This window comes from Lutra lutra, chromosome 5, assembly GCF_902655055.1.
Source record: "Lutra lutra chromosome 5, mLutLut1.2, whole genome shotgun sequence".
Classification (NCBI taxonomy): domain Eukaryota; kingdom Metazoa; phylum Chordata; class Mammalia; order Carnivora; family Mustelidae; genus Lutra; species Lutra lutra.
In genome coordinates, this window is record NC_062282.1 from 34,856,339 (window position 1) to 34,878,090 (window position 21,752).

At 39.8% G+C, this 21,752-nt stretch overlaps 1 protein-coding gene across 6 annotated transcripts; it reads right to left on the minus strand.

Annotated features, from left to right (window-relative positions):
• Positions 1 to 3,427: 3,427 nt before the first annotated feature.
• On the minus strand, positions 3,428 to 21,651 carry TMEM267 (transmembrane protein 267). Of its 6 annotated transcripts, XM_047731084.1 has the most exons (4): positions 21,101 to 21,230; positions 18,758 to 18,876; positions 9,322 to 9,705; positions 3,434 to 5,712 (listed from the first exon to the last, which is right to left on the minus strand). In XM_047731084.1, the coding sequence occupies exons 3-4, from the start codon at positions 9,631 to 9,633 to the stop codon at positions 5,377 to 5,379; spliced, it is 648 nt and encodes a 215-aa protein (XP_047587040.1). In that variant the 5' UTR covers positions 9,634 to 9,705; positions 18,758 to 18,876; positions 21,101 to 21,230; the 3' UTR covers positions 3,434 to 5,376. The 6 variants fall into 6 exon arrangements, with proteins under 6 accessions (XP_047587039.1, XP_047587038.1, XP_047587035.1 ...); XM_047731083.1 differs by lacking the exons at positions 18,758 to 18,876; positions 21,101 to 21,230 and adding an exon at positions 21,565 to 21,651 and having other exon boundaries at positions 3,428 to 5,715; XM_047731082.1 differs by lacking the exon at positions 18,758 to 18,876 and having other exon boundaries at positions 3,428 to 5,715; positions 21,176 to 21,513.
• Between the last annotated feature and the right edge of the window lie 101 nt (positions 21,652 to 21,752).

Genomic DNA, 21,752 nt, shown 5'->3' on the forward strand with positions numbered 1-21,752 from the left:
GAGAGGTGACAATGGAAAGATGATCAGAAAGACACACGCGAAGAAGAAAACTGACCTAACCTTGCTGACTTTGAAGACGGAATAAGGGGGCCACTGGCCAAGGGCTGTAGGCGGCCATCTGGATGCTGAAGGATCCAAGGATACGGATTCTTCCCTAGGAACCCAGATGGACCTCATCCCTGCTGATGCCTTGATTTTAACCCACGGAGGCCTGTTTTGGATTTCTGACATGCAGAACTGTAGATAATACACTTAGTCACTAAATTCATGGTAATTTGTTACAGCAGCAAAAGAAGACTAATTCAGGACACACACAGGCACGCACCCTATAAACCCTGAGCAGGCCGAGTGGACAGGCTTTCCATCTCTCTTCCATTCCTTCTTCTCACTCTTTTGTAGTATTTTTACCTTTTCGAAGGTTCCCCTGAGGTTTACTTTAATCCCATCTCCCTCGGATTGATAGGTGAAGATGGGAGCAGAGGGCTTACAAAGGGATTAGCTCTGGGTCTCACACCTGAGAAATGGCAGAGCCCTTTCTAGAAGGATTAGGCTGGGCTCCATGCCACCCTTCACGAAACCAGACTGACAAAGAGCCGTCCTGTGCCAATCTGCTTAGCATCTAGAGAAACCCTAGAGTCGCTGCTGGCGAGGAGACCAGGCCCAGCACTGAGGGACGATTGTTGCAGACTCTGGGCAAACAGCCATGGCAGTCCAGGAAGCCAGAAGGATGGTATTTGCACGCAGGTCTCCAAGAAGAGCAGGGCCTCTAGAGCACACAAGGAGGCCCTTATAGCAGGGTCTCTCATGAGGACTCTAAGAAGCTCCAAGCGTTCCCTGTGACCGTGGGCAAAAGCTGAGGGTAGCAAGGTATGCCCTGTGTCATTTAGGCATGGTATACCTGCATGCGGTCAGTTTCATAACCACTAGCCCACGTATTATACTTGATTTAGCATCACCCAGAGAGCTTGGGAAAATGTCCTATCTTCCTTTCCATGTTATGTGCATGGCACCAATGTTGCTGACTTAGGAACCTGGGCGGGGCTTGAATTAAGTCAAAGGAACACTTGAGAAATGATTCTCAAATATTCATAATAATAGATAAATAATGAGAAAGGGGGTGTGAATTCAGATGGGTGCTTTCTTTGAAAGATCTAAGAGAGTACTGAGGGGGATCCGAATGAATGTTAGAGCTTGAATTTGACATCCCCTTCTTGTTGCCAGATGTTGAAGCAACCTTACTTAGCGCTGCTGGGTATGTAAGCCAATAAACTCCTTGCAAGGTCAGACAAAGAGCAAAATGCCTCAGAAACACTTAAATTAGCATCATTATTCCTGGGAAGTAAAGAAATGTCAAGGGGACACACGTGGCAATGCCATGGGTTTATGCAAAGTGCAAATTAACTGTGGAGATTGACTATCAATACGAATTTCTCAGATCAGTGGAATGCTGTGAGCTTCCTGGCTCGGGCTGGATCTAATAGGGGCAGATATTCTGAGACTCGTCCCTTCTGGTACCATATTTGAAAAAAAAAATTGTTCCGTAGTGAGCAAAGTATTATTAAATCCACGGCTGAAGTTAGGTAGCAGGCTGAGTCAGCAGGGTTTTGTAACAACTTTAGAGACGTGCGGCCTGAAGTAGAACTAGGGAAAGCAGACTATGTGGATTATTCTGGATTGGCTAATTGGATAGTGCACAAGGACAGTTGGGCATTGGAATGTTGAAACAGTAAACGGTGACCTCCAGCACTGCGTAGGTAAGACAGGAACACAGTTAAATGTACCTAGCACAGGACTGGACGGACCTGGGGGCAAAAGAAGGCTAGGAAAAATGAAAGATATCGATAAGGCAAAGACTTGGCTCAAGAAAGAGGAGAAAGGGAATGAAATTAAAGAAACAGGATGGGGGTGCACCTGGGTGGTTCAGTGGGTTAAAGCCTCTGCCTTCAGCTCGGGTCATGATCTCAGGGTCCTAGGATCAAGCCCCATATCGGGCTCTCTGCTCAGCAGCAAGACTGTTTCCTCCTCTCTCCCTCTCTGCCTACTTGTGATCTGTCAAATAAATAAATAAAATCTTAAAAAAAAAAAAAGAAACAGGATGGGTCTAGAGTCATGGTACTTAAAGTGTGGTTCCTGAACAGCAGCGTTCTACGGTCAACCTAAAATTGTTAGGAGGCAATAATTAAGAAAGAATGTTTATTTGGGATTAAATAATTACAATTCGAGGTACACAAATTTGGGAAGTAACCCAAATAGTGTCCCATTAGAGAGCAAAGTCAGGTTTTTAAAGGAAAAAAGTAAAGTTTGTATAGGTTGTTTACAAAGAATTTTTTATTGGTTTTGAGGGCAGAAAGCTACTCTTAACTCAATATAATTGGTTACTAAGGCTATCGCTAAGCAAAGTCTCTTACTATAGCAAGCTGCAGGTGTTCAGGCTGAGTCCTTGGACTATCTGCTGTCTGGCTCAGTTCAAAAGTTCATAGTTCCACCAGTAAGGACGTGCAAAAGGCCTACGTCCTTAATGGACTCCCGGCTGCATTTTAAAACCCCCTGACACAAGGGACCCCATTTCATTTCACCTTTCACAGTATCAACTGGGAACTTGTTAGAAATGCAAGTTCTTGGGACCTATGGCGTCAAAACTCTGGACGAAGGTCTCAAGGAACTCCTGTTCTAACTAGTCTTACAGATGATTCTGATGTATGTTAGAGTTTGAGAACAAGTGACCTAGAAAAAGTCAATGTCTGAGATCTCAGAAATTAGCAATGTCCTCCAAAGAGGTACGGAGGACTGTTGTACTGGTGCATGGCTGTTGTGATGCAGTGATGAGTCAGTGGTTAGAAGAAGGGAATTTTTAGGTGAGTCATCTGATGACTGAGGGTAAAATCAAGGGTTGGAATAAAAGGAAAAAAGAGATCCAGCTGCTCATATCATCAAAGAAAGTGAAAGTGAGTCTGAGAGAGTAGCCTGTGAGGATAGGATTGAGAATGAGTAATATATTGGGATATCAAATGAAAGAAAACTGATACCTATGGTGGATAAAAGGTTTAGCCATGATAGCAGTGAGCCAGGACCAGAATAGCCCCTATTTCCTCTCCTCTTTAGTTGGGAAAATGGGAAAAACTAAGTAATTGTCAAAAGGAAAAGGAGCCGGGGAGTGTCTGCCTGATTGGAGGTAGTGATGGTAGCTGCCCAGGTTGAAGACCTTGTGAGGGAGGATACATAGGAGTTTTAACTCAGCCCACCACTTAACGGAAACTAGGCTTGAGGATGAGTGAAACAGTTCAATGGTGGAAGTTCTTCTGAGTAGTTAGCATAGCTAACATGCCTCAAGAAAATAGTAGATTGTAAGGTCAGGTCAGTGGACCAGCCTCCATTAAGTGAATGGAGGACATCTAGTGGCTGGAGAAAACACCTACATGCAAACAAGATAGAATCCAATTTTCAATACAATGTTGTATTGACACAAACTTTTTAAATAAGAAAAAAAAAAAAAAAGCAAAATGGTGGCATGGGAAATTGGCTGTTCTATTTCTAGAGGATACAACCACAGCTATTATAGACCATTTAGAGGACAAGGAGCATTTCTGACAGTAGAGGAAGGAACAAGGATAAACCCACACTTAAAATCTGTAGTTATTGTTTTGAGCAAGGAGTCATGGGCAAAGTGAATTCCCATCTAGTACAAAAAGTTAGAGGACAGTCCCCAAAATGCCAGAGTGACACTCTTAAATAAGGCCCTATATTTTAATGGTATTCCCTGGTTTGATACGGAGAAAGACAAAAGTAGTTTTATAACTTAGAAAAGGTGATACAAGATATATGCTTTATTTCCATGGATTTCTGAAATTATATACTTAAAAAAATCTCTACCTTATTTAAATTTACCCCCACTATATAATATTCATTATACCAAACAAACTGATACAATCATTGCTCATGAAAGATAACAGATTTAGAATCTCATAGATTCTAAAACATAATTGATTGCAACTAACTGGTTAACAACAAAAAGAAAAAGTAAAGAATGTGAACCTTTACAACAATTTACAGAGCTCTGTTTAACTTAATAAATAAGAAAAATATGCTTTGGATAAGGCATTGCTTCAGCATTTCTCGGAGAATAAGGCACACAATCACTAGCATTACAAATCACAAATGTGTAAGAAAATCTAAAGACAGCAAATGGTACGTAGGATACTGAAAAAAAAAAGCAAGTGCTGTTAGGACACTGACTTTTATATCAAAGGAATATTAAACCGAAAATGTAAAATTTTACAGCAACTAAATTTTCTTTCTCTAATAAAGGTTAATCATTTTTAAGAGATCAACCTGCAAGAATGAAGGCAAAAGCAAATTTCCTAAAAATCCTTCATTTTGAAAAACCTATGTTTTGTTTCTCAGTATCAGGCAGGTATTTTAAAAATTATTTAACCGATACACTTTAAAATAGTGTGTAAACAAGCTGGCAGCAACTAAAACAATTTTAATGGCATCTTCAGGATCTTACATTTGAAGAAACTGGTTAAGTCCTTTTTTGTGTCAGTTCAAATTACACGGTTATAAGCCAATTATCAGTATTTTGTTAACTTTTAACAAATATTTTGTCAAATTTAGTTACTTTTTCAGAACAGTTAAAACTGTAACACATGAGATTTTTGGACAAAGATACTAAAAAAATAATACTTGAGCAGGATGTTACTACAGTCAACATATTACAGTAATTATTTCCTAAAGTGATTCCTGAAACAATAACCTTAGATCTACGGTTAGTTACTATCTCGTACGGATATTATAATGATTTCTCACAAGGGTGCGGAAAAGGATTCTGCAGTAATCGCAACGCGCTGAAGTATCTGGCCAATCACACCATAATCAGGACCAATATACATGAAATACAGAAATGGGAGTGTTCACTCTACATCTTATGCACGATCTCATTTATGTTGGCTGTTGCACTGTTGCAGTATCTCAGGAAAATGTGGCTACAAAGGTGACTTTTTGCAAATTAGTCACCCTATGATTTGATCTGTTTTTCATCCTGAAAGGGACTGCCTCAAACGCATACCAAAAACTTAACAGGATCTGAATCTACTAGGATCTATTAGTAGAGCCAGGTAAACAGAAGAAACAAACAAAATCTCTCATGGGATAAATCAAACTCTCATATTGTACTAGAGTGTTAGAGAAGAGAGAAGTAGAATTACAACAAATACATAATTTAATTTTTTAAAAAGTGTACATGCCTCCTGAGCAAGAGGATTCGGGAATTATAATAATTAATATAATATATTGTTAAAAATTCACTTGATAATGTTAGCTACCCTTAATTGTCATTATCAGAACCATCTGCTTCTTGAAGCCTGGCATACGGTTAGCTCAGACATCGATATGGATCCCATGTTTTGAAGACATCATTTGTCTGGTCCCTGTAAAATACATAATGAATGAACAGATGTGAGGTAAAGAGGAGGTGATGACAACATAAAGCCAGAATGGCAAAGGAGAGGTTTTTCCAAATGGGCATATCCACAGGCCGTGACGAATTCCATCTCGGATATGATGTGAAGTCCAGGATATAAATAACATCCAGGGAAGAAAGCACCATGAATCCTTGAGCTTGAAAAGGTGCATAGTAAACCTCAGGGTCAGAACCACAACTGGAATGACAGTAGAGCAGTGAAGAAAAGGTCTTCGTGGGAGAGTCAAAGCAGCCTGCAGGGGAGAGCAGTAGCTAGCATCATTTCCTTCTTGGCAAACAAAATTTGGTAGATGCTTCTTAACATTCTAAAACATTTTCTAGGAGTCTATTAGAAATACAATGGAAACATTTTCTGTGTCACCTCTGAATACATATATTAAATCAGTTACTTATAAAGCAAAGAAAAGTGAGTGGGAAATTCTCTGAAGATCTCAAGAACATGGTGATTAATTTTGTAAAGTTTCCTATTATTTGCTTAGAAAAGTCACAATACAAATGTAATTTATATCCCAAATGTGTGGTTTGTGTAAATTTGGTTTTAGGGAATTATCTGGGGCCTCTAAACATTGAAAAAAATTATTCACAAGTGAATAAAATATTCTTCTATTAATAAAGACATGAAAGGGAAATGTTTTTGTTGTAACCATTTTATACTAGCCTTGAATATTTTCAGAATGCACTTATAACATTTAGAAAGAGTGTATTATTTTAAAAAATTATTATAAAGTTGAGTTAAACTCCAGTAAAAATGTTAAACCATTATTTAAAATGTAATCAATAACTAAACAAATGAAAATTTCAGGGTTAATCCCTGAATGATTCTTGAGTGAGGTTTTGTTCTCACATACTCTAAAGGCTAATTTTCAATAAGATAACTTTTAAATAAAAAGGAAGCTAAGGGCAGTGAAGATTGTCTAAACCGAATCTCCCCACACATCCTCAAAAACATTACAGACAAGGGCAAATAAAACTATACCAAACCCCACTCAGCACAGACACAAGTCAGAGGGTGCCCAAAACCTCAAACACTCTTAAGTATTAAAATACAGACTACATCAGTGCACTTTCTCTCACACTTCCACTACAAGCCAGGAAAGATGAAGGGACCTAAGACTGATCTATAATTACCACTGGAAAGAGAAACACTGGAAAGGGTCCTAGTTGATCAGAGCACTGGCTACAAAGCAAGGACTTAAAAATGTGCATAATTCAAGGCTTTAAAAGGCATTGGTTCTGAGGGAGATGGCGGCAAAAATGAAGGGGGAGGAATCATCTGGACACTAGGTGGTAAAGAAGAAAAGGAAGAGAAAAAAAATAGGTCCTTATTAAAAAACAACAACAACAAAAAACTAGAGGCATAACTTCCCACCATTAAAATGCAAGGCATCTGTCTATTAAAGAGGCTGTACCTTGCCACCATGTGCCGTCACACGATCCTTAAACCAGTGTCTTTAACTCTCACCTATTGACTGAATATCAAAGAGTTTATGCTACATTCCTCTTCCTTCTCCCTATTTTTAGCTGTTTTATTTCTACTTTGGCAGAACACATAAGATTTCTGCATTGTTAGGTTTTTTTCCTATGATTTGATTTATTTGTCAGAGAGAGAGAGCACAAACAGGGACCAGCAGAGGGAGAAGCAGGCTCCCCGCTGAGCACGAAGCCCAATGTGGGGCTCTATCCCTTGACCCTGGGATCACGAACCACCCACATTTCTATATTGTTATCACAACCTTGTCTCCACCTTGGTTTTTCCTCGCACAGCCACACTGAACCAGGCTCCTCAACAGCAGGGTAGGGCGAGGAAGCCTGTGGTAAGCCCTACTTGGAAGAGAGCAACAGTCTGAAGTTGAAGTTATGTTCTGGATGTTTGGAGTTACACTGCCTCTTTACACTTTCATTTGTGAAGTCTATTTAAATTAATAGATGCTAAAGAAGAAACAAATTTCTGTTTGTTGGCTGATGTGTAAAATCTCAATCCAGATTTTTTCATTCATAGAAAAATAATGAAAAATGAAAGAAGAAAAGGACATGATCATAAAATCAAGGAAGTAAAAATAGATCACTGACAAATGGAAGGAACAACAGACACTTAAAACTTAGTATCATTGGGGCGCCTGGGTGGCTCAGTGGGTTAAAGCCTCTGCCTTTGGCTCATGCCCTGATCTCAGGGTTCTGGGATTGAGCCCCACATCAGGCTCTCTGCTCACTGTGTAGCCTGCTTCCTCCTCTCTCTCTGCCTGCCTCTCCGCCTACTTGTCAAATAAATAAATAAAATCTTAAAAAAAACAACTTAGTATCATAAATGCTTATTTTAGTTTTGGTATTTATTAGTAATGATCACATACAATCTTATGGTGAAAAAATGTTCAGATTTCATTAAAAAAAAAAAAAAGGATCAATACCAGCACTGTGCTATCCTAATATGCACTATCTCATTTAATCCCTGTAACAGTTGTATGAGTTAGGGATTATTTCACAGAGTGGGAAGCTGTGGCTCACAGAGGCCAAGTAGCTTCCCCAGGTTGTACAGGGGGTAAGGGGGAGACTGAATTTGTCTCTCTGGCTTATATTCTCAACACTACTGCTTCTAAGTGAATCAAAGAATAAATACAGTATGGAGCCTAAATGTTTTTTTTCTAATTACACTAAGTTCTAGATGAATGCATTTATGAACCACACTTTTTATGATGCGTGATAGCTTATCCCAATCTCTACTAATATTGACTGTGAACTATTTGTCGGAGTCTGTCCTTTAACATGCCCATTTAACACACATGAGTGCCCTGTGAGGTAAGTAATGACAGAACCCACACTTTACAGATGAGGACATTGAGACTTGAAGAAAGCACTCTGCTAACACTACGTACTAGGATTCAAATTCACGTCTTCTGATTCTAATCTCAAATACATGTTATTAATTTGTCTTTAATCAGGAATTACTGATTCCTTACTGATTAAGTTTTTCAATAAGTAAGACAACCTCTGAGAAATACCTGGTATGTGACACCTAAAAGGAAGAAATGATCATTTCTCATTCATTCAACAAGTATCTACTGGATGCCTACTAGATGAGCCAGGCACTGTTCCAGGCCAGTGGTGAATAAAGCAAAGTCCTTGCTCTGTGAGTGTTTACAGATCATAAACACAGAAAAGACAGGAAAATCTGTTGACACTTAGAGAATATTATCTGAACTGTATTTCAGGCTTAGTTCATTTGCAAAGCCAACAGGTCACCGTATAGCTAAACACCTCATCGAAACTCATCAACATTCACCACCAGGGACTGTGCCCTAATCAGCCCATGGAAATGCACACCTTTGGCCCCACAAGGGACTGGGGAATGAATCCATGGAAGTCATTCCCCAGTACTAAGAATCATCTTAAAGCTCTTCTCTTGTAAGGGAACACTAAGAAGCCACATACTAACTGTGAAACATGAAGAATAAGGGGGAAATTATAAGTGTGGTCCTGAAGAAAGAACAGTGGAAAAAGACCCAGGAGAGCCCTGAGAATGATCCCCATTACTTTAAGCCAGTTAATTAATGTGTCCTTCAAGACTTACCATCCTCTGTAAAGTCAGCACAGAACTCCTCAGGTACATTTACTGAGTCCTTAGCTCTGTATGCATCCTTGGCACTTAGTGATGCCAATGACTTGATTAGCAACATGTGTTTGCCTTCAGGGAAGTACTAAGTGCTCACAAAAACAACTGGATGAATGGGCTTTCTTATTTTAAAATAAGGATAATCTTCTCTAGCTCTAAAAGGATGCTATGAAGATCAATATAACGGTGCTAAAGAAATTAAAGACCAGAAATATTAAACATATATGTTTCTTACCTTTAAAGATAAAGATCCAGCTAGAAAAAAGTGGTCTACATCAATAACAGAGGCTAAAAATCCAGCTAACATGATTTCTCCAAAGTCAGTTGTCTTCTTGACGCCAATGACTATTGCCCACAACCACATGCCAATCACACAATGTATGGCGTTATCCGAGAGGGCTCGAAGCCAGTCATTTTGCTGAATTAAGGAAAACTGAAGAAGTCTGTCGGCTACTAGGCAGAACATCCCCAGACCAAGGCTGGAAATAAGAGACTCAGTGCTACAAGACTGGAGTAAAGCATGGGTCTTCTCAGCCTCAGACGCCATCACAGACAGTATGTCAGTATATACTAAAAGCCATCAGGAAACAGCTTATTCTTGTTTACATTCCCAGTCACCCTAAAATAGAACACAGAAGAAAATGTTAATGCCATATAACATTTCAATTAGCAATAATCACACCATGGATAAAGCTCATTGGCTACGATACCACCACCATGCAAAGCCTAGTGCCATGAAACATTTAAACAAAACAGTCTCAGCAATAATTTCACAAATAGAAAGCCAAGCTGTGGGGTGCCTGGGTGGCTCAGTGGGTTAAGCCTCTGCCTTTGGCTCAAGTCATGATCTCAGGGTCCTGGGATTGAGCCCCACATCAGGCTCTCTGTTCAGTGGGGAGCCTGCTTCCCCCACTCTCTCTGCCTGCCTCTCTGCCTACTTGTGATCTCTCTCTGTCAAATAAAATAAATAAAATCTTAAAAAAAAAAGAAAAAAGAAAACCAAGCTGTAAAAACTGGTATTTCTTTTTTTTTAACAGTTGTCAGTAATTTCACTTTATTTTCCTCAGCCTCACTGAGATATAATTAATAGAGTTGTGATCTCTGTCTGTAAAATGAATGGATAGAATCTTAAAAAAAAAAAAAAAGACTACTCTCCTAGTACTTTCAAATATAACAAAATTGTACTTTTACATGTTATAAACAATATGCCATGCTGCCCAAAGAGAATAGGTTAGCTTTACCGGAACAACAGTTTACATGTTAGTATGTATCAAGGTGAATTTAAGAAAGCCCCCCAACTGCAACCTACTACTTTGAGGTCATCAAATAGTTCTATGCTCAGGAATGCGTGCTACATGGTAGTGAGCACCTATTGTGTCTGTGGACCCAGCAACTATTTTCCAGACTTCTGAAAACAGCATCTCCTTTTTTTTTTTTTTAAAGATTTTATTTATTTATTTGACAGAGATCACAAGTAGGCAGAGAGGCAGGCAGAGAGAAAGGAGGAAGCAGGCTCCCCGCTGAGCAGAGAGCCCGATGTGGGGCTCGATCCCAGGACCCCGGGATCATGACCTGAGCCGAAGGCAGAGGCTTTAACCCACTGAGCCACCCAGGCGCCCCCAGCATCTCCTTTTTTAAGGAAAACTGCTCATCCAATACCCAAACTCTGAAGCTGGTCAATTAGAATTCTCTGTTTCTCTTATCAGTAGTAGTAATTAGTTAGCAATTACTAATGAGTTATCATATTCTAGTAGTGATTACACTGGTGATAAATAGTCTGGTCATTAAGGTGACCCAGGCTGGACCAATCAGATTTCCTTCTAGAATTTTCTCTTCTTACAGACCTGGATTCCACTACGTGGAGCAGCCTAAAAAAAAAAAGAACCTAAGGACATCGATTCCTCAGGTTCAATCTTCAAGTTCCTTAGCTCTTACAGCTTACCCTTTACTTCTATGACCTAACCCAGCATTCTTCCAATAAATCCCTTTTTCTTTTGTTGCCTCTAATCACAGAACTTTAATTGGTAAAAAGGTAATCATAATTCTGTGCTGAGTAGTTAACTGGCATAGAATACTGAAATCACTTATCCAGTTAAAGTTATCAATATTATGTGATACCTGAAGTTTTTGTTTTGTATTATTTTGTTTTAATTCTGTGACTAAAGAATAACTAAATGACTAAATCATTAAGAATGATTCAATTTCCATTTCATAATAAAAACTACCCATAGCTCATTTTATAGGGAAACACAAAAAACCTAGAACAGGAAAACAACTTGGAAAAAGATGAACTACGTTGAAGGACTTACACCATCTGACTTCAAGTCTTACACAGCTGCAGTAATTATGACAATGCAGTGTTGGTATAAGAACAGACAAATAGAGCAATGGAACGGAACAGAAAGTGGGATCAGAAATAGATCCTGGGCAGCTCAGTTGGTTGAACACTTGACTCTTGATCTAAGCTCAGGTCTTAATCTCAGGGTTGTGAGTTCAAGCCCTGTGTTTGGCTCCACACTGGGTATCAAGCCTATTTAATAATCATAACAATTAATTTAAAAAGAAATTTAAAAAAAAAGAAGTAGGTCCACACATGCAAAAGCAAGTAAATAGAGAAAAGACATTCCTTTCACCAAATGGTGCTGGAACAAGAGGATATCCACATACAAAAATAATGAACCTTAGACCATACTTTACTCCAGTATACAAAAGTTAAGACAAAATGGATCACAGACTAAAAAGTAAAACATAAAATTATTAAAATTTTGGAAGGAAAGAGAGTATTTTTGGGTCCTTGGGCTGTGCAGAATTTTCAGAAGCAACATCAAAAGGTCAATCTGTTTTTTAAAAATCGATAAACTGAACTTCATCAAAATTAAGAACATCTGCTCTTTGAAAGACTATGTTAAGAGAATGAAAAGAGGGGCGCCTGGGTGGCTCAGTGGGTTAAAGCCTCTGCCTTCTGCACAGGTCATGATCCCAGGGTCCTGGGATCGAGCCCCACATTGGGCTCTCTGCTCAGCGGGGAGTCTGCTTCCCCTCCTCTCTCTCTCTGCCTGCCTCTCTGCCTACTTGTGATCTCTGTCAAATAAATAAATAAAATCTTTAAAAATATGTGTGTGTGTGTGTGTGTGTGTGTGTGTGTGTGTGTGTGTGTATACCTTATTATCAATAACAACAGCAGGCTTTCATGTAAAAGGAGCACTCTGAAAACAAGAGTTTATGGAGATCATGCCCCTCTTCACCCAAAAAGGTTATCTGCAAAAACAGCATGTGGTTAATACCAAAAATAAATGCCAAAATATTGTGGGGCAACATTAATAAACCTCTGAAAGAAAAGGATCATGACTGTAGGATTCTATCTAAGTTAAATTACGACACCTCTGTGACAATCATGAATTTCAATAGTTTTGCCTTATAAATTATAACAGCTATATACAATTTCTGGGGGGAAAAGAATGGAGGAACAGACTTCTAAATTACTAAATTACTAGGGAGAAAGAAGAGGAATAAAGAAAACTTGATCAGTACAGCAAAACAGAAAAGGGGAAAAAAAATAAGACTTTACTGTCACCCCAATCCTCCCAAAAAAGCAAAAGGGACCAAACATCAAACACAAATACCACAATAAATGTGAACATATTACATTTATCTATAAAGAAACAGACTGGGACAAAAGGAAACATCCAAATTATTGTTCACAAGAAAATATCTCAAACAAAAAGTCTCAACAATATACAAAATAAAGAGATGAAAAAATATATACCTAGAATATAGAAGCCAAATAAAGCAGCCATGATAATATTAACATCAAATACAAAATTCATGGCAAAAGACTTAGTGGGATAAAAGGGGTAAAATATTCAAGTCACAGTAAAGTTAGATGCTTACAGGGCACTTGGGTGGCTCAGTTGGTTAAGCATCTGACTCTTGATTTCAGCTCAGGTCATGAACTCAGGGTTATGGGATGGAGCCCTGAGTCAGATTCCATGCTCAGAGTGGAGTCTCCTTGAAAATCTTTCTCCCTTTCCCTCTGTCCCTCCCCCTGCACCTGCTCTCTCTCTAAAAATAAATAAATAAAACCTTCAAAAAAAGATGCTTACATGACAAACTGCAAAGCAGTAAAATATGTAAATTATATCAAGTAGCCAAAAATAGGTATAGATAGTCTAAATAATATATAATTACAAGTTTAATTTCATATGCAGGTCTAAAATTACATATTTTACACAGAAAACACATTCCAAATGTCTATGAAACACTTACAAAAGTTAACTACTCATTTACTCATCTGTAAGAAAAACTTCAATACAATCTAAAAACTGGAACTGTTCAGACCAAATTCTCTGACCACAGTGCAATACGATTCATCACTTTTAAACTGGTTAAAAAGAAAAATAAAGTGGCCTAGTTAGCTCAAAGAAACCAAGCTTAAATGATGGTTCAAGTAATACTTTTAGAGCCAAAAGACTTGGTTCAAGTATTTATGCTCTATGCACATTTTAGGAAGGAAAACAAAAGTTCAGAGAGCAAGGACTCTGTCAACTTTGTTCACTACTATACGTTTTATGCATACTAAGTGCTCAATAAGTGTTGAATGAATTCACAAAAAAATCTTCATACACTGGATCTGTTATCCAGCAGGAACTGCATATTTAATAATTTAAAAGGCATTTAGCAAAATATAATATCCATTCCTGGGATCTGCATTTTTAGCAAGTATGAATACCAAGTAATTTCTATATTCACTAAACATTGAGGAAACACTAGTTTACTAGAAACCAAAATGATGAAAACCAAGAGACAATTACCTTAAATTTAGAAATAGTATAGCTGGGGCGCCTGGGTGGCTCAGTGGGTTAAGCCGCTGCCTTCGGCTCAGGTCATGATCTCAGGGTCCTGGGATCGAGTCCCGCATCGGGCTCTCTGCTCAGCAGGGAGCCTGCTTCCCTCCCTCTCTCTCTCTGCCTGCCTGTCTACTTGTGATCTCTGTCAAATAAATTAAAAAAATCTAAAAAAAAAAAAAAAAAAAAAAAAAAGAAATAGTATAGCTATTAGAATATTGTTCTGGCAGTTTCATTCCATGTAAGGAAGCAAGGAAAGGAAGAGGGAGGGGGAAAGAAAATGTATCATTACCTTACCAGCAACAAAAAGATAATTACATTAGTTTGCAAGTGAAAATGACTGCTGATTCAAGAGAATCCACTGAAAATCATTAGAATGTAAGTTGTGAATGGTGGCTAATTCAAGATAAATACTAAACTAATCTATATAACAGACAAGCCATCATCAATGGGAAAGAATATTCACAACGGTAGTAAAAACCCAAATACCAAGGAATAAACTAAACAAGAAATATTTATGAAGAAAACAACAAACCTGTATTAAAGGACACAAAGATCAATCAATTGTACTATGTCAGCTCAGCTTAGCTAAAAGCACAGATTCCAGAATTCCCTTCCTTGTGAAGTTCTTGTCTTATTGCATGTGGAGCTTGCATATGATCTGTTAGCTCACCTTGTTGGCACGGGAAGCGGGCTGGCCTGCACCTCCTTCAGCTTCTCCAAATCCTGGGTCTGCATGTGCAATCCCAGGGTCAAGAGTGCTAGCCTCTCCGGTAGTTCACCCCCAGCATCAAAACTGGAGTTGGTGAGAAGCCAGTGCAGATTCCATTTGGTCTTTGCTCTTCTCCACATCCACTTTCCCTTCTTGACTGTGTCTGTCTACCTGACTTATAACTGCTTCAGGCTCAACAACGGACTCAGAGGCAGGAGTCTGCCCAGACTGCTTTCTCAGCCCCCGCAATTATAGAATGTCTAATCCCTCTATAAATCCCACAGTCTTTGGCAGGAAAAGTAGTTCTGCTTCTTTAATGGAACTTAACTAACACAAGATAGCCAGACTATTTTACTGAATAAGAAGACAACATTGATGGTGTTATTCTCCTCAAATGGAGTCTATAAATTTAATATCATTCTAAATAAAATCATACTGGGATTTTTCTTTTAGGAACTTCACAAAGTGTTTCTAAACTTCATTGAGGGAGAGTTAATGACAATAAACTTGGAAAAGCAGAGTAACGTAAGTACTGAAAGGTGAATACCAGAAATCCAATCAGTGTGTGTATTTGGGGGGAATGTGTATAGAATACTAAACGATTAGAGGAACAATTGTTATTTAACTTCAATCCTGTATGGGTTAGGATTCTTAAGTGCATGGAAAAGAAAACACTTGGGCAGTACATGCAAAAACACTTCATTAAAAGGAAATTGGGAGGGACACCTGGGTGGCTCATTCAGTTAAGCCGCTGCCTTCAGCTTAGGTCATGATCCTGGGGTGCTGGGATCGAGTCCTGCATTGGGCTCCTTGCTTGGCAGGGAGCCTGCTTCTCTCTCTGCCTCTGCCTGCCACTCTGCCTGCTTGTGCTCTCTCTCTCTCTCTCTCTGACAAATAAATAAATGAAATCTTAAAAAAAAAAAAAAGGAATTGGGAAATCACAGATTTGCCAGGCTTCAGTGCTATGCCTCAAGCGCCTCAGTGAAAAGGACATTAACAACTCGTCCCATGAAGACCTCCCCACAACCGAGCCCAGCTCCACTGCCTAACCTGTCACCAGATATTACCCCTGGCATTGCACCAGTGCAGACAGGGCTGTCTGCTGCTGCCTTGGAAGACTGTTGGCAGTATTTGCTTATTTTGGGGCACTTGGTGGCTCAGTGGGTTAAACCCTCTGCCTTTGGCTCAGGTCATGATCCCAGAGTCCTGGGATCGAGCCCCCCATCAGGCTCTCTGCTCAGCAGGGAGCCTGCTTCCCTTCCTCTTTCTCTGCCTGCCTCTCTGCCTACTTGTGATCTCTGTCTGTTTTATAAATAAGTAAAATCTCAAGTATTACTTATTTGATTTCATATAATATTTAGAGGGGGACAGGGTATGTGTCCAACTGGCTGAGCCTACATCACATGACTAGCTGCAAGGGAGGTTGGAAAAGAGTATTTGGCCTTCTCAGCACATATTGTAGCAAGTGGGGTCTGTTTCTTTCAGTCGTGTAAGAACAGCATACTCACAAATACACTATGCTGGACAGGAAGAGGAGTGCATGCTAGTAGTTAATCTGTTAGGCTTTAATTGCTAAGTAGTACTGGAGAGAGTCAATCCTCAGATGAAACCTGAGATTGGATCATGGGTTCAACCTGCAATGCATAGTTTAATACAGTAGAGTTGTTTAATCAAACTCTAGGTTTGGGGCGCCTGGGTGGCTCAGTGGGTTGAAGCCTCTGCCTTCGGCTCTGGTCGTGATCCCAGAGTCCTGGAATGGAGCCCCACACCTGCTGAGCAGAGAGCCTGCTTCCCCCTCTCTCTCTGCCTGCCTCTCTGCCTACTTGTGATCTCTCTCTCTGTCAAATAAATAAATAAAAGCTTAAAAAAAAAGAAAAAAGAAAACAACTTTAGGTTTTAAAATGTCACATCCACATGGACCAGAGTTTTGCAATATAATAGAACATTTCCCTGATTAAAATAAGAAAGGAATCAGTTTTCTTGACTAGCTGCCTGGAAAATATCTCTGATTAGATAGCTCTGGTAATCAGTTTGGTTATCAAGTTTGGCATATTTACATGAATTTGTAAATAGACTTTTTTACATAGTTCAGCTAGCTTGACTTTTAGAGAGGAGGTCAAAATCATTTTTAGTTTATTTTCTAGAAAAAGTTTTAAAATCTACTTATTTGTCAGAAAGAGAGGGAGAGAGAGTACAAGCACGGGGAGCAGCAGGCAGAGGGAGAAGCAGGCTCCCCGCTGAGCAAGGAGCCTGAGGTGGTGCCTGATCCCAGGAGCCCAGGATCATGATAGCAGCAGAAGGCAGCTGCCTAACTGACTGAGCTACACAGGCAACCCGAAAATAGGCAGATTTAAATACAAAAAGTTACATATGGATATTTAGCATGGCATCATTATAAGGAAAAATAAGAAACTGTTATGTCCAAAGTCACTAGTCATGAGACTAGTGAAATAAATGCCACAATATTATGCAACCATTAAAAAAATAACTATAGTAACTCTTCCCATCTTTACTGGCGTGGAAAGATACTCAACATATTAAAATTTAAAAGGAAGCCTATAAAATATGTAAAATGTTAATTTTTGTTAAAAAATATGTACATATACTGCACATTTTAAAAATACAGAAAACTGTCCACTTGCTTTATATTTCACCCATGGGCTTACATATGATTAGTACTTTTTCCCCCTTTCTTGGATTCCCTAAACATTTTCTTTTCTTTTCTTTTTTTTTTCCTTCTTCCAAGAGAGACAGAGCGCTTGAGCAAGAGAGCACCTGAGTCGATGGGCGAGGGGGAGGGCAAGGGCGAAGATGGCAGATGGGGAAGGAGAGAGGGAGAATCTTAAGTGGCTCCAAGCCCAGTGTGGAGCCAGATGCTGGGCTCCAAAAAAAGCAGGGCTGGATCTCACGACCCTGAGATCACAACCTGAGCCAAAATCAAGAGCCAGACACTTAACCAACTGAGCCACCCAGGGGCCCATAATTCCCTAAACATTTCCAATGTCTTCCTATTCTGACCACAAAGCAAATAGAGCTACTCTGAAATTAGTAAGACCAGGATGCGAAAGTCAGTCCCTTAAAGGTGTAATTTTTGAAAAGTAGAAGTATACTTATAACATTATAAATTATCTATTAATAAAAATAATATATAACATCAATAAACTAAAAATTTTATGTAATTCTTATAAGCCAAATTGATAATATAAAAATTATTTTTATATTTATGTATTAGTTGACATAGGCAAAGTCTGCACCAAAGATTTCTCTATCTGCAGGTGAAATAAACTTATAGATTCCTTTAATTCTTTCATATTATGAAGACTTGCTTTGCACAGAACAACAGTTTTATTAATGATAATGGATTCTACAAAATCCTCAAATTCTTGGCCATTTGCAATAATGAAAATTGTTCTGAAAAGCACTAAGATTAGGTTAAAGTGTACAGATTCTTCTAGGATGAGGAAATGAGTGAGTTCAACGTACTTTCAAACAAGACCAAAGTGAAAAAATGCAAAAGATACCTCCAAGTCATGAAACCTTTCTATAAACCTCAGGATTTACAGTTCCATAAATTATGGATCATTTGCTTCTACTTTACAAAATAAACTCTTGAACCTTGCATGGATTTAGTCAACTAGTTTAAAGGTTCAGTGCATATAATTTTAAGTTTTATAAAATATCCCTTTGCACCAAGGATAGATGCCAGTATCCACTCAGCTGGATGGGAACTGGGACACACAAATCTCACTTAATGACCATGCTGGAGAGGTGCTACACTAGCAGCAACATTCCCCTCCTTCAGTAAGCTGTGGCCTACAATTTAGCCCCAAGAAGAAAGAAGGCCATTCAGGTGGATGGGTCTAAGAATGTAGGCTGGACACACTTACGCAAAAGCCCAACAGAAAAGCTCTGCTGTCATTCAAACTATGCTCGAATCTGTATTTATTACAAATTTATGTTCAAATCTTATCCCAGAAAGGAACAAATATTAAGAGGTCATTATCCACTTAACTGCAAATTGCATGATGTCACGCTAAAGCCGCTGCATGACATCCACCTTCTTTTACTCTTGGAACAATTTTTATCACCCCCAAATATATTTAAATGTTACTAACCTTGTGTTTTACATAAGTTCAGATTCTAAAAGAATGAGGGAGCTTATGATATGTTATGAGCAAAGTGAAACATCAAAAGATCACTTCAAGTACTTAAGTGGTGATCCAAATTTAGTGACCTGAAAAAGAAAACCTTGTTGTTTATAAAAATATATCATGCTTTGAGGCACCTGGGTGGCTCAGTGGGTTAAGCCTCTGCCTTCAGCTCAGGTCATGATCTCAGGGTCCTGGGATCGAGTCCCACATCAGGCTCTCTGCTCAGCAGGGAGTATTGCTTCCTCCTCTCTCTCTGCCTGCCTCTCTACCTACTTCTGATCTCTCTCTATAAAATAAATTAAAAATTAGAAAAAAAATTATAAAATAATAAAAAATTAAAAAATATATCATGCTTTGTGAAGAGGAACACATACATCTAATGGGACAACACAAAATGCATCTTATAAATGGAAAGTATAAAACAGTTTGCTTGATGAGGGAGGAACAAAAAGCTAATGAGTGAACATGGAAGTAGATCCTTCAGCTGCAGTCAAGTTTTTAGGTGCCCAGAGCCCTGCAAACATCTGGATGACAACTGCATGGGCCTTTGGGCTGGAATCACCCAGCTAAGCCCTTGCAAAGTCTGAGCCAACAGAAACAATAAGATAATATTTGTTAAATGTTTTAAGCCTCTAAGTTTTGGGGTGATTTGTTATATAGTAGTAGGTATCTAACACAATACTCTTTCCATTTTTATAAAGGTATAATTGTGGTTCCAGAAACATAATTCTGACATCTATTCCACTCTATTAGTGCATAGATTTAACATCTTTGGCTTAGATTCTGATAAGAAAAAAAAAAAAAAACACATTTTGGGGGGCGGAGAACATTAATAATTGTACTGCCTTTATTTATTGTCTCTAAGACACCCAAGTATACCCATTTTTCTTCACACCTTTTTCTTCTTTTTGCCACTTCCTTCCCTCCCCTACAAACAGAATGGACCCTGAAACCTCAAAAACTGTAAAATAACTTTGTTTAGTCTACATACTTACTTTTGTTGGGTAGTTCCCTCAAGAGTAATTATAATTTTCTTTTAAGCCTCTCATGCATAAAATCTAATGTGCTGAAGGTATTTAATAAATATTTCATTGCATTAAAACAGGGGGTAAGCCGGTAAGCAACCCTCAGCTTATGAACTAAAACTACTTTGGGGATGACATTTTATCTCATAATAGCATAACAGGTCCTTATGACTTGCAGCCACTTTGTACAATGGTCAAACTGCCACAATGCATTCCATTATAGTAGAATGTCATCAACTATGGGGTCTTTTAAGTATACATAGTAGTAATCTTCAACTCCACAAACATAATTAGCCAGTTACTTTAATTATGCACTATTGTGCAGTTTGTTAATAATCTTGGACAAATATTTCTGCCAAAACAAACAAATGCCCCCAAAACACCTGCTTCACTCGCCCATCACACAAATATTTACAAAAACCTGAGATAAAAGCAGTTCAAAATCTGATTACCTATAGTATTGCTTTCCAAGTAAGTCTTTTTCAATGCCAGTGCTGTAGAAATTAATATATTTAATTTTTTTAATTTTAATTTTTAAAAGTAATCCCTACACCGAATGCGGGGCTTGAACTCACAACCCCAAGATCAAAGGTCACACACACCACTGACTGAGCCAGCCAGGCGCCCCTAATATATTTAAATTTTTAATTCTATAATGCCCAGAGCAGATGCCAAATATAACGCAGTAATTTGCAAAGGATAGAAACACAAATCCTGCTCAGTTTCACAGAAACTTTTTATAGCCGGAATATAAAATGTTTAGTTCCTACATGTACCATTAGGAATAAAACAATTCTCAATTTAAACATATATCAAGTCTCGGCAAACTTCCCAAATCATTCTTGCCCAGGGCTGGTGTGATGCAATAATTTTAAAATGCCGATTAAGAAAACAGGGCAGGAAGCCCTGGCGTCAAAGGAACCCCGCATTTCCCATGCAAGCAAGGTACTACTCTGTCACACTTAAGAGTATTCACGCCTCCAGGGACCCGGGGCGCGTGGGACTCTCGTGCCTGTTAGAGGGCAATGGGCAACTCCTGCAAGACCCCCGTCACCCCTCTCTGGGCCAGGGAAACGCCAGGGACACAGAGCCTAGGCGAGGACAGGGTTCCTGTGGAATCTCGAAGGCTCCACGAAGCCCAAGGAAGACGCCGGGCTTTGCGCACATCCCGGCATCGCCGGACAGTGCCGGCCGTCAAGCACACCCCACTGGCTCTCAGGCCCCGCGCGTTCGCCGCCCCTGACGCCCTCCCCATTGGGAACCAGGAGCTATGGCTTCCCACCTCAGGACGCAGTTTCACGGAGTCCGCTCAAGTCCCCCTCCCGCCCGGGACCTCCCGGAGCTCTGCCGCGCCCACCTTCGGCTTTCCACCCAGCACCGCAGCGCGAACGGCGGCCCCGCCCCTTTACCCGCCCCTCGGCCGGCACCATAGAGACGCCGGCCGCCGGCCAGAGCGGCTCCAGCCCCCCCCGAACGCCGGCAGAGAGGACGCCGGGATACTGGCCCCATTCCTAACGGACGAGAACCGATAGCTCGGTGTTCTTTGGAGCCGGTGGTGGCTGCCACGAATTCTTCCCCGTCGTGCCCCATAAGGAAACCTTTGGGACAGTGGAATAAGTCCCTTGTTGGTTTCCTCTATCAAACCTGGGCATTCCTTCTTGGCTTTGCCGGCGCCGTGCCCCAGACTTAGCAGCCGACATATCCACAACGCATCTTACTGGCGGCTGGGGATGGAGAAGTAACTACCTAATGTCGGATGCACGGGCGCTATACCCAGACGCTAGAGCTAGGAGCCAAGGGCCATCTTGGGTCTCGAAGGGGGAGAGGAATTTCCGGCTTCCTGTACTGGGTCTTTGAGGTTGGGCCCCGGAGTTTTTCACGAGATGGAGGGACCCCGCGATCTTGCAGATCCGCCGCTCTTTCGCAGCGCTCCA

Coding starts and splice junctions, on each gene's coding strand:
- TMEM267 (XM_047731083.1), bottom strand. CDS start 9,633: ATGGCGTCTGAGGCTGAGAAGACCCATGCTTTACTCCAGTCTTGTAGC. Junction 5,716..9,321: donor CTGGATCTTTATCTTTAAAG/GTAAGAAACATA, acceptor TGCTCTCCCCTG/CAGGCTGCTTTGACTCTCCC.